The sequence below is a fragment of the Oncorhynchus kisutch genome, linkage group LG20 (genome assembly GCF_002021735.2).
Source record: "Oncorhynchus kisutch isolate 150728-3 linkage group LG20, Okis_V2, whole genome shotgun sequence".
Taxonomy (NCBI): domain Eukaryota; kingdom Metazoa; phylum Chordata; class Actinopteri; order Salmoniformes; family Salmonidae; genus Oncorhynchus; species Oncorhynchus kisutch.
In genome coordinates, this window is record NC_034193.2 from 24,493,781 (window position 1) to 24,506,622 (window position 12,842).

Genomic DNA, 12,842 nt, shown 5'->3' on the forward strand with positions numbered 1-12,842 from the left:
CTCCAGTCCCTCCAGGTCCCTCATGTTTGGTGCGGCAGGGCGTGGTGGGGGTGGGCCCAAGGCCCTCACTGTCTCCAAGACCAGGGGGAGGTGAGGCTGCATTTCCCCCAATGTTTTGGGCACCTTCCCTAGGGGAGAAGAAGAGAGAACCTCAGACTATGTGGAACGTTTTTGGGAAAGAGCAGCCACGGCAAAGAACCACAAGGAAGAGACATTGACAGATATACATTTAATTAATAAAATTGTGGTTGACAGTTATGACTAAAAGGTTAAACCTTGTGATTAAAAATTGAATATAACCTAGTGAAGCAAGATGCAATTGCTTCCCTTGTTCTCGGTTTGGTGAATCAAAAAATATGCAATAGAAACTTACTCAGGGACATTTTGATCAGGATAAGGTAATGCAGCAACTTGACAGAACTTCTGTATTTTAATGACCAGTGGCTAGATGATAGAGGTCCCAGGTAAAAGACGTCCAAAACGTCATTGCAACCCATTCCTTACAATTTCACCAATGTCTCCAGACATGCACAGTAGAATAGAGGCCAGCAAAACTTGTCTCATATGATCCCAGGCTCTCCTCTTTTTCCCCCTCGTCCCTCTTTTAGGGCCGGCCTGCGTCTTTTAGTGAAGTGAAATGAGATTTGGTTGAGGAGGCCCCCAACCTGCGGGAAAAACATTTTAGTGGCCCCCCTCTTGTACGATCTAAAGTAAATGTGCTGCAATTCTACACATTTTGCCATGGGGAGTAGAGTAAATGTTTCCATTTTAAAGCAAGCTTTATGCAATTCTACAAATTTTGCCAGGGGCGGAGAGAAGGTTAGAAATTTTATAACAAATTTCATGAAATTCTACTCATTTTGCCATGGGGCAGACATTTTTTTCATATTATACAGCTAATTTCCTGCAATTCTACCTATTTTGCCAAGACTTATGCCATGTTAATGATATCGGAGTTAGAGTGACTAACAAAATCAATGGGAGCCGCCTGGAGGTCAGGGCCCCTGGGCACATGCCTGGCCAGGATGTGGCCATGATTACTGCAAGTTTAAATAGCTGGCTAGACTAACTTGGCAATCAAAAAATTGCTAGCTGACATGGCTAATTGAGTGACTGTCATAAGAGAAAAACTGCTGAGACAAAACTACATTTTGAGTAAGTGAGACCCTGACTAAGTTCCGCAAAAAAAAGCTTTTATTGAGTCTGGGGCCCCCTAGCGGCCGGGGGCCCTAAGCGATTGCTTATGTTGCTTATGCCTGGAGCCGGCCCTGCTCTCTCCCTCCCCCAGAGGACAGCACTTAGAACCCTGGAGATGAGTAAGGAGGGAGAGATAGGGAGATGCAGTCAAGCGGGAGAGATAAATTACCGTGGCAACCCAAGTTTCCCTCTAAGTGCTCCAAATGACAAATAAGATGCAGCTGCTAATTACTTTTTGATTCTACGCAGCATAAGCAGATTCCAGCTTCATTAGGGAGATTATCCGCCTGTCCTCCGAGATGCATCACCCTCTATCCAAAAAACTGCATCAGGCAGACGCTGAGCTAGCTAAATCAAAGATACTAGCTAACACGAGCTAACTTTCTTTCCCCTTAGTCACAGGTTGAGGGAAAGAGCAATTACATGGCAAACACTTAAAATTATTGGTATGTTGAGGATGAAATTCATGCCCTGAAAATGGCTGTGAAGCTGATCTAGGGCCCCACTCTGGTTGAAATGAGCATATACTGCCCGAAGGTTGCAGCCAGCGACACCCACCCCCCTCCATAAGTCGCGCCTCAATAAGTCGCAGATTCAGATAACTTGCTGTTGTGGTGATGGCTCATAAGTAAGCAGCTGGCAATAAGTGCTCCCCTCTCATACTGTGAATAAAAAGTGAACTTATCATCTAAGTGCGATTTCCTACATTCTAAACTCGGTGGGGGACGACCCTGTTTTCAATTAAAAATGCCCAAATTAGGATTTTCCTAATTGCACAGCCTTAATTTGTGCTACTTTGCGATGACATTTATATTTTTCAATAGCTCACACATATTTTATGAAGTAGTAAGCAAAACCTAACCAACAGCACCAGGTTATCAAAGTGATTGTGTAGTGAAAGCGTTGAAGCGTTCATAATTTCATGAAGTCTGTTGTTAATGTGTGGTGCCTCGTTAACCTCTGGCTTTGCTCACCTGCTGGCAGATCTCTTCCTGGTGCCCTGGCCACACGGCAGGTTCGCCTGGAGATCAAGGCCTGAGGAGACTAAACAAACAAAACCAACAAATTCAGGTCAGCTGCCATTCGAAAGCAGACAGCTTTCAAACAATAATGTCAACCAGTCCACGCTCATATTTCTTAAAAAAGGTATACTGAACTGAAACCATCCCCTATTCTACACGACAGACAATTCCGTCTTCTGTACAATACATTTCTATCTGATCGGTCGGTTATGTTGCACCCTCCTGAACAAAGCCCAGTTCTGTACCTGTGGACCTGTCTGGTTGAAGCAGCGCTTTGGCCCCAGTGGGCTCCTCCTCCTCCTTCTCCTGGAGCGCTTCAGACACCAACGCCATCATTCTCTCCAGCCTCCGCAGCTCCTCCTGCATCGCAACCTTTTGCTGAAGGAGAGAAAGGGAGAGCAAGAGAGAGACACATAACTATTAGATGAGGGAAGCAGAATGAGAAAATATATACAGCAATTGAAAGGGAGAAAATGTCTGATAAAATTGGTGGAGCGCCTGCTTAGTGTGTATTTGCGTACGTACACTACATGACAAAAAAGTATGGGGACACTTGCTCGTCGAACATCTTATTCCAAAATCATGGGCATTAATATGGAGTTGGTCCCCTTGTGCTGCTATAACAGCCTCCAATCTTCTGGGAAGGCTTTCCACTAGATGTTGGAACATTGCTGTGGGGACTTGCTTCCATTCAGCCACAAGAGCATTAGTGAGGTCGGGCACTGATGTTGGGCAATTAGGCCTGGCTCATGGTCGGCATTCCAATTCATCCCAGAGGTGTTCGATGGGGTTGAGGTCCTGGGTCTGTTCATGTCAGTCAAGTTCTTCCACACCGACAAACCATTTCTGTATGGTCCTCGCTTTGTGCACTGGGGCATTATCATGTTGAAACAGAAAAGGGGCTTCCCCAAACTGTTGCCACATAGTTGGAAGCACAGAATTGTGTAGAATGTCATTGTATGCTGTAGCATTAAGGCTTCCCTTCACTGGAACTAAGGGGCCTAGCCAAAACCATGAAAAACATCCCCAGACCATTATTCCTCCAGCACTAAAACTTTACTGTTTGCACTATGCAGTCAGGCAGGTAGCATTCTCCTGGCATCTGCCAAACCCAGATTTGTCCGTCGGACTGCCAGATGGTGAAGAGTGATTGATCACTCCAGAGAACGCGTTTCAACTGCTCCAGAGTCCAATGGTGACGAACTTTACACCACACCAGCCGACGCTTGGCATGGTGCATGATGATCTTAGGCTTGTGTGCAGCTGCTCAGCCATGGAAACCCAATTCATGAAGCTCCCGACTAACCGTTATTGTGCTGACGTTGCTTCCAGAGGAAGTTTGGAACTCTGTAGTGAGTGTTGCAACCACGGAAAGACGATTTTTACGTGCTAGCACTAGTCTGTGAGCTTGTATGGCCTACCACTTTGTGGCTGAGCCGTTGTTGCTCTTAGGCATTTACACTTCACAATAACAGCACTTACAGTTGACTTGGGCAGCTCTAGCAGGGCAGAAATTTGACGAACTGACTTGTTGGAAAGGTGGCATCCTATGATGGTGCCACGTTGAAAAAGTCACTGAGCTCTTCAGTAAGGCCATTCTACTGCCAAGGTTTGTCTATTGAGATTGTATTGCGGTGTGCTTGATTTTATACACTTGTCAGCAACGGGTGTGGCTGAAATAACCAAATCCACTAATTTGAAGGGGTGTCCACATACTTCTGTATATATAGTGTGTGTGTGACAAAATTCTACAACAGAAAACATCCACCAACTAGGAGAGGATGGCGCTAGGCATGTCATTCGACTGGTGGTGACAGAACCAAACATTAAAGATGGATTTTCTGCCATGCAGCATTACTGGAGTTGGCAGCAGAAACCTGCTTGAAGCGCTGAACACTTCATCAAAAAGAGGTAGAGAGACAGAAGGATGGAGATGAGGAAGACAGAACGAGACAGACCAAGAGGTTAAAAAAAGTGAGGGAGAACACACACACACACAGAGATGGAGATAAAGAAACAGAGAGAGAAAGTTGGGGTGTAGTCATATGTCTGAGGGGAAGACCAAGGGTTCAATGGTTCAGGGCAGATATGGAAGACACCCAGCCCCAAAAGGCTTGCAGCCATGCCCCTTAGATGTGTCAGGGCTTTGGCTAACCTCATTACTCACTGGCCATACAGACGCAGAATGACTACTGGTGAGTAAATCCTCTATGGATGCCAAGAGGTGTGATGTACGAGATTATTTTCTATCAGAGTAACATATACTGTAGGTAGTCAGCATGTAAAAATAGCCAAACACACGCACACAGGCAAGTGTGCATTGGACGCTCGTAGACACAGACACACACTTGTCAGAGAGACCCAATCCTCAACTGGCTGTACAGCTGTGAATAAACTCCTATCCGCTACCTAAAACCACATAAAACAAACTCTCAATCAAATACAGCAGACAAAGTAGGAGTGCATGAAGATGGATGGGGCAGAAAACGAGAATCATCTCCTTGGCCGCATTTCCTCAAACTTAAATTAAATGCAATTTAGAAAGATGCTGAGGGGGACATTCTTTACACGTCCATGTAGTCTGTCATCCAAGCACTGACAAGCTTGGTGGAAAAAATTTATAAATACAATGTCTGCCATCTATTGGTCATGGCGTGCCAATGCAGCACAAAGCATCCAATACTGGAAACTACTACTGCTGCTTGTGATATAGAGGGCCATATTTACATTTGAAAATCATAGCTACATATGTACCAAAGATGGGTGTGACACGTGTTGAGTATTAAATTAGCTGGAAAATATTGGCAAAAATGCAGAGGAAACATTTATGCTTAGCTGAGATTTATATATATTTTATTTTATATAAATCTATATCACTACCCAGTGTCAGATTTACACACACTTCCTTTTATTAAAAAAATGAATCAAAGTAAGTTAGAACTTGGTTCTTAATGTCTACTGTCTAGTAATATATGAAATAACAAGCTGGAGTATAAATATCCTTACCTGAGTGGCAATACACTCGCTTGAAAATTGTGATGATTCCTGTGTCAGGCCAGTGTCACCTGCCATTCCTTCAGCTGAAAGATCAGAAACAATTGAAAATGCATTTGCGCATTTCATGTTTCAGTCTCAGTTCAATCACAGGTAATAGCACTAATATAATAAGGCCTAAAATTCTCTCACCTTCTTCTGGTGTTCCAAACAGATCCACAGATGCCTGGCTGGTGGTGACCCATTCGGGACTGGGGCACATGGGAGGACTGCTCGCTCGCTGCCCATCTTCAGCTGCATCACCAGCCTCCCTGTAGCTTCCTTGTCCCCTGGCATGGTCTTTGAGCAATGTGACTGATTCCTCCTCCTCCTCCTCAGCGGTTGGTGGACAAGTCGACGGTCTGAAAATTTGTGCAAGGGAAGGCAGTTCCTCTTCCTCCCCACTACAGTTGGACTCAGAGGAAGACTCCAGTCTCTGAGCCTTCCTCCGCTTTAGGGTGCTCTTGATGGGAGAGTGCAAGCTGACCACACCACATCTTTTAGTCCTCTGTGCCTCTTGGATAACTACTGATTGGATAATTGGAAGGAGGCCATCTGGAGTCAAGGAGGACTCTGTATTGGCTATGTTTCCAGTCATGTTCTCTGGACACGTTTTGTTTAACTCCACTGCCATCTCTGATCCAACACTGTGGCTACTCTCCAGTTCTGTTGGACTTTTACTCATGCTGCCCTCCACTTTGTATGGCTGCTGACTTTTAGGGACTCTAAGTTGCTTTGAAGCTACAGGTGTCGGATCTGGTAGATCTTCCTTAGAGGCGCCAAAAGCTGGAAAGAGCAGACCAGAACCCACAGCTTGGTGGGGAGATTCCATTTGGCTTTTTGTGACTTTGTTGGGACTGAGGGCACTTTTTGAGCTGTTGCCAGAAAGCCTGGACAGAATCTGTTTCTGGGTCTTCCCACTGGTATCAGGGTTCGAAGAATCCACTAAATCCTGAGGTGGTCTGGTAAGAATGGATTTTCTGAGCCTTTTACGATTCCTCTGCGCCTTTTCTTGTGAAATATTGTTGAGGGAACTTGAAGGTGGGCTCAAATCACTACAGCAAGAATTTTCGAATATTGTCCCTTTCTCAGATTCCTGTTGGACTGTGGGACACTCCGTTGTCCTTGAAAATCCCTGCCCATTTCCTGCTTCCATATCTGTGCCAACATGTTTGTTCTCTTCAGTCTTTGTAAGAGTTGTAATCTCCTTGTTGGACCAGAAGGAACTCCTCTTGATATTTGGACTACCAAGGTGGAAGGACTTCCTTTTGGTGGCTTTGAAGCTCTTCAGCAGTTGCTCAGTGTCCAGCTCACTGTCATTCCGGACATCCTCATCTAGATCAATGCATTTGGCCTGGCTGGCTGACGTCTCTTGTGGTACATTTGATCTCAAGTCATCTAATGGTTTGATAACCGGATTACTTTGGTTTACACTCTCAGGCACGGCACACGAGACACTTGCCTCAGGGGTACTAATTGAACTTGGTACCATAGTCACTGAACAAGCAACATCAGCGTGACAAGGCCTTCCTGTACTTGGGACTTCGACAATAGACTCCTCAACTTGGTTTACTTTCTGTGACTCAATCATTTCACACAATATTTTCTCGCTAGAGTCCAAGCTCTCAATACCTCCCATTTCTTCATCCAAAACACATCCGTTTTTCCTGACAGCCTTTTCTGTATTTTGGTTCTGCAAACACGCCACATTATCCTTGTCGGTGTCAGCTTTCGCCTCCTTTGATTGCTGCATCTCGTTGCAGTCTGAATCAAGAACGACAACCTTTGTGGATGTTGCAGTGCCGATCTTGTTACTCCCTTGTACTTCCTCTGTGAAAAGCTGAAGCCTCCGACTCCTCCTGGTTCTCCTCATGATTGGGCTTCCTGGATCCTCACTGCTAGGGTAACTCTCAATCTGAACCTCGGTCTGGCCTGATGGTCTGCTCTTAGGCATCTTAGAGTCACTTCCACCCTCTCTGACACCCACAAGGACTAAGGATTTGGTTGCCTTGCTCTTCTCCACCTTGATGTTTTCCCCTTTTTTCTTGGCAGGCTTTTTTTGCTCGTTATTCTCCGACTTTACATTCCCTTGTAAATCCCTGTCAACGTCCTGCCACCTACCGTGCATCTTTTTATTTGACTTCCTCCCAGGTTCCCGTAGTGGCACATCAAACACAGGACTGTCCTCTACATCTTCATTCTCTTTGTTGTCACCTTCCGGCAACTCATCAAGCTCTTCTCCTTGCTTGTCAGAGCTATTAGAATTCAGCTCCCCAGTCAGGACAATCAACTTATTTTCTTCAGTATCTTTTGGGTGTTCATTGGGATAATCCTCTTGTGTTTCTGTCATCTCTGGTTGGTCATCCATAACACTGTCTTCATTCTCCTCAGATCTTGGTCTCTTGACAAAGTCAGCAGGTGTCAGTTTATTTCTCATCCTCCTTTTGGCAATCTTCTTCAGGATCTGGAGTTCCTCAGCTGGACAGGGTGGTGGAGGGTCTGTGATCGCTATATTCTGTGGTGAAAAACTGCGGTTCCCTCTTCGATCCCGTTTGTAAACAGCCCCAAATACCAGCTCCTCAAGACATTTGCCACGCTCTTCTCTCTTTGGACTCTGGTCCTTATTTCTGAGGTTATCCGCTAAGGGTGAGGAGGGGGAACAACTTCCTGCCAAAGAAACTGAGTCATAAGAGCCCTCTGTGTTTTTCTCCTTCTCAGAGTTTACTTCTGTTGAGGAATTATTCATGAGCCACTCAGAGACTTTCTCTAGACTTTTCTTCTGATTCTGGTCAATCATTTCGGTCAAGGACTCTCTTTTGTTATTCCTCGTGGATCGTCTGACAGGTTGGTTTCTGACCTTTTCAGGACAGCATGGTGGATCTTGAGGATGAGTGCTTATCTTTTTTCCAAGCCTTTGAGGTCGTGAGGGAGCTCTTTCAACAACCTCAGGTATTTCTGCCTCTAATGCTGGCTTCTGTTTTTCTGTGGTGGAGGTAGCTTTAGAGTCATCGGTATGCTTTTCAGTGGCTGGAGGTATGTCACCTAGGCTGCTGTCAAACCCCTCGTCCGAAATGACAGGACAAGAATCTTCAAGACCCATGAGCGTTGCAAAGCCATCCTTGGCTGAGGAGAGAGGCATGGCGGTGACTAACACTGACTCATAATAATCATATGCTCAATTAATCATGTGAAAAGCATGTTTTTTTTTTTTTTTAAGACATTCTAAGACTTTCAGTAATTTCAATGAATGAAATATACCCTATTATTTTGAATGACTTATTGTTATTAATCTACTAATACAGCTGTCCATCAATAATGCTATTAAGAAATAGTTACAGGAAAATTGACAACACAACATACCCAAATGAAATCTCTCACCTGCTATAGTTGACGAGCAGGGCATTGAAAACTCATGATCCTCGTCATCAGCACGGTCACTAGCCCATACGTCATCAGATGAGACATCATGGCCGTTTTTCTTCTGCACAGTCTCTGTGACACTGTTTAGAAGAGAAAGGAAAAGGAAGATGGAAGGAAATGTTTAAATACTAATTCATTTCAAAAATATGCAGGAGTGACAACAGATAGAAAAATACTTATTGTAAGTAAATGTACCACATCTTTATTGAAACTAGCTCTATAATTGTTTTCGGTGGTACTGTTCTTACCTCATATGTCTCCTCACCTGGGACATTCCAGTGAAGTCTGAAAAACAAATGTTACAGTCAAACTAAGTCATCATTATCAAAATTCTAGCACATCTCAAACATGACTTATAGTATAGAAACATGTTTTGGTGATAGAAGCTAAACGATGTGGCTCACAGTTTGTGCAGGTGTCATGTTCATAGGCCTGGACCATATTCTGCAATCCCTCTGCCAATTTCTGGAACCCAGGGCTCTCCTGCAAACTCCTGCACGCAGACAACAGGGTCAAATAACACAAGTGACCCAACTGTAAATCACACGTAGTCACTAGTTACCAGAAAACAAAGTAAACAGGCTTACACCCAGAGTCTGATTCATTAAGGCAGAATAATTCAAAACATTGTGATCTTTTGAGAAGTACAGCACAGTACAATTTTCATTTGAAAGCATTTCTCTGACACATTTACTCTCATAATGAACACAATTCTGGGGGGGGGGGGGTATTCCTCTACAGTCAATATGGCATACCTTTTTGTGATCTTTGTCTTACAAACTGGACAGTTGGCCTCCTTTCTCCTACTGCTGTCCAAAAGCTTCATTATACAAAACCTAATTCATGGAGAGAGAAACAACTGTGAGTGATTGTACAACGTAAAAACAATGCCGGGTTAGTGGGAGATGTCAATGCGTAACACTGTCATCGAAAATAAACGTTAAAATCACTTAGTCACTTACACTACATAATGAACCAGCAGTAAAGTTCATTTGGACCACAGCAAAGAAAGTGAAAGCTTACTTACTTGCAAAACTGGTGGTCACACTTAGTAGACACAGGTGTGCTCATCAATTCCAAACTACATGGAACAGAGAGCATAGAGCAGAAGAACAAACTATGAACAGGATCATAATTGCCTACTTCCTGCTGCTTATCAGACAACAATTGATTTCAACATAAAGAAGAAACAGCCTGCATACTAAACAACAGTAAACTACCAGCAAAAGTATATGTAACATCAACACACCTTACACAATACAGTAATCTTCTACAGATGGCCAACGTTATTCTGCTGTCACACTCACCATATTGGACACTGCAAGATCTCACAGATGACAGAGATCCCCTGTCTGACATCTTCAGCCTTCGGGGACATCATGGTGTTCATTTTCTCATGTGCAGCACAACTGTAGCCAAGTAATGGGTGATTTCATTAGTTTCTGACAACAGAAATAATTGGGAGCTTTTCCTAGCAAGTTGATTTCCTAGCCATCTATGTTCCCACTAGCTGCTATTAGCATCACTGGTGTATTTAGTACACTAGCCTTGCTCCGTTATTGTATAGGGTTGCACAAAAGCAGTCCGTAGGAAGTCAGACGTTAAATTAAATTTCAAGTTAGTGTGCCGGTGGGCAAAATAAAAGTCCTGTATGTGGACCAAAAAGGAATAATTTGGAGGGGGATTTTTTGACATGAGGTAAGCAGAGAGGAAGTGGGTCTACAACAGACCCACATTTAGAGAGTCTGTTGAATAATACGTTCCTTAGATATTTTGTCTCAAATTCCCCCATCATATTGGGAATCATATGGATTCCCGCTGACTGTTTTTGTGCAACGCTAACGTATGTAAATACACTCACGTTGCTAAAAGCAGCTACGGCCTGACGAATTTCATTATGCCATCTTCATCGGAATCTTGCCCCACTACTGTAGTAATCACTACAATTACACTTTTTTTTTTACTTGATATTTTTTGTATGTTTTAGTATTTTCTTGTTAATAATACCTGTGTTCTCTTTTGTATGATGTAACAATGTAAATTGTTGATTTGTATTTTGAATAATAAATGAAGAAAATATAAAATCTTGCCCTACTACTGAACTGACACAAGTAACAAAGATTTTTTATAACTAAACCAAGATAGACCACAGCCCGTCGTTGCAAATTACAACAAATGAGTCATAGTGGGCAGAAAAAGCAAGGAATTCGGCAGAGCCAAGCACGAGCTAGCGAGATCCTATTGGCGCATTCTAGCAAAATTTGTGTGCGTGTGCAATAACTCCATTCAACTTTGCACTCCTAAACAAATACTTTTTTATATACTTTGGTAAAGTCTAAAAAACGTTGTCCACTCTGTTCAGAACTGATTCTAGTTTTGGGAACAGAAAACTGAATTGAGACCAAACGTTTCATTAAATAGAAAATTAGCAGAATGTTGGCCAAAATGCATCTCCTCCCACTACCGGCCACTGGACTTCCTCTCACTATCATATTGGTAGTGAGTGGAAACGCAAAGCGGATGCTTCACATTTATACATCCGGTGAAATATCTGTCTCATCTGTGCATGTAATATTTGTAACTCAATAGGAGAGCCTGTATCTTGTCTGAGATCAAGCTAGCTTGCAGAGCAGCTAACTAGCTAAAATATAGGCTAAAGATACCACTGTAGCTAGCGACCTCCACTGAATTATTATCACAACAAAAAACATCATTGCCATCAAACTTAAAACGGGAGGCAACAGTCATAATAGACTTGTCTTAAAACTCATGTGCATTATTTAACATTATTACTAAAATAGTACTCACTTACAGGAATGAGTAATTGTTTACACGTTGCTAGCTATTCCATAAAGTCACTGAAAACCACATATTTCCTATTTTTCTGTGGTTTAGTCACTCTGGCTGGACTGAAGAAAATGCAAATTCAACCGCAAGGGGGAATTGTGAATCCTCTCAGTTGTGGACTTCCAAATTTAAATTTGTATCTATTTATTTCACCTTTATTTAACCAGGTAGGCAAGTTGAGAACAAGTTCTCATTTACAATTGCGACCTGGCCAAGATAAAGCAAAGCAGTTCGACACGAACAACAACACAGAGTTACACATGGAGTAAAACAAACATACAGTCAATGATACAGTAGAAAAATTAGTCTATATACAATGTGAGCAAATGAGGTGAGATAAGGGAGGTAAAGGCAAAAAAGGCCATGGTGGCGAAGTAAATACAATATAGCAAGTTTTTTTAATTTTATAAACACTGGAATGGTAGATTTGCAGTGGAAGAATGTGCAAAATAGAGATAGAAATAATGGTGGTGCAAAGGAGCTAAATAAATAAATAAATACAGTAGGGGGCGAGGTAGTTGTTTGGGCTAAATTATAGATGGGCTATGTACAGGTGCAGTAATCTGTGAGCTGCTCTGACAGATGGTGCTTAAAGCTAGTGAGGGGGATAAGTGTTTCCAGTTTCAGAGATTTTTGCAGTTCGTTCCAGTCATTGGCAGCAGAGAACTGGAAGGCGAGGCAGCCAGAGTAAGAATTGTTTTTGGGGGTGACCAGCGAGCTGAGATAAGTGGGGACTTTACCTAGCAGGGTCTTGTAGATGACCTAGAGCCAGTGGGTTTGGCGACGAGAGCGACATCATTGATGTATAGAGAGAAGAGAGTCAGTCCAAAAATTGAACCCTGTGGCACCTCCATAGACTGCCAGAGGCCCGGATAACAGGCCCTCCGATTTGACACACTGAACTCTATCAGAGAAATAGTTGGTGAACCAGGCGACGCAATCATTTGAGAAACCAAGGCTATCGAGTCTGCCGATGAGGATGTGGTGATTGACAGAGTCGAAAGCCTTGGCCAGGTCAATGAATACAGGCTGAGGTGCACCCAAGGCCAGCTCTCCTCTGAAACCAGATTGCATAGCGGAGAAGGTATGGTGGGATTCGAAATGGTTGGTAATCTGTTTTTTTGACTTGGCTTTCGAAGACCTTAGAAAGGCAGGGTAGGATAGATATAGGTCTGTAGCAGTTTGGGTCAAGAGTGTCCCCCCCTTTGAAGAGGGGGATGACTGCAGCTGCTTACCAATCTTTGGGAATCTCAGAGGACACAAAAGAGAGATGAATGGCATCTGGCACAACGTAATGCAGTGCCTATAATGAATGAACTAGGC

General features: G+C 43.3%; 1 protein-coding gene across 2 annotated transcripts in view; it reads right to left on the reverse strand.

Moving 5' to 3' along the window:
• Window positions 1-12,842, reverse strand: part of LOC109876862 (BRCA1 DNA repair associated) — a 48,438-nt gene that overhangs the window by 34,713 nt on the left and 883 nt on the right. For both annotated transcript variants that reach the window (XM_020469223.2, XM_020469224.2), the window contains exons 2-12: window positions 9,980-10,081; window positions 9,700-9,753; window positions 9,428-9,508; window positions 9,077-9,165; window positions 8,921-8,957; window positions 8,631-8,752; window positions 5,406-8,375; window positions 5,226-5,299; window positions 2,465-2,597; window positions 2,172-2,241; window positions 1-128 (exon numbers count right to left, since the gene is read on the reverse strand). In XM_020469223.2, coding sequence (XP_020324812.1) covers window positions 1-128; window positions 2,172-2,241; window positions 2,465-2,597; window positions 5,226-5,299; window positions 5,406-8,375; window positions 8,631-8,752; window positions 8,921-8,957; window positions 9,077-9,165; window positions 9,428-9,508; window positions 9,700-9,753; window positions 9,980-10,062 — 3,841 coding nt within the window. In that variant the 5' untranslated portion in view covers window positions 10,063-10,081. The remainder of the gene's footprint in view (window positions 129-2,171; window positions 2,242-2,464; window positions 2,598-5,225; window positions 5,300-5,405; window positions 8,376-8,630; window positions 8,753-8,920; window positions 8,958-9,076; window positions 9,166-9,427; window positions 9,509-9,699; window positions 9,754-9,979; window positions 10,082-12,842) is intronic.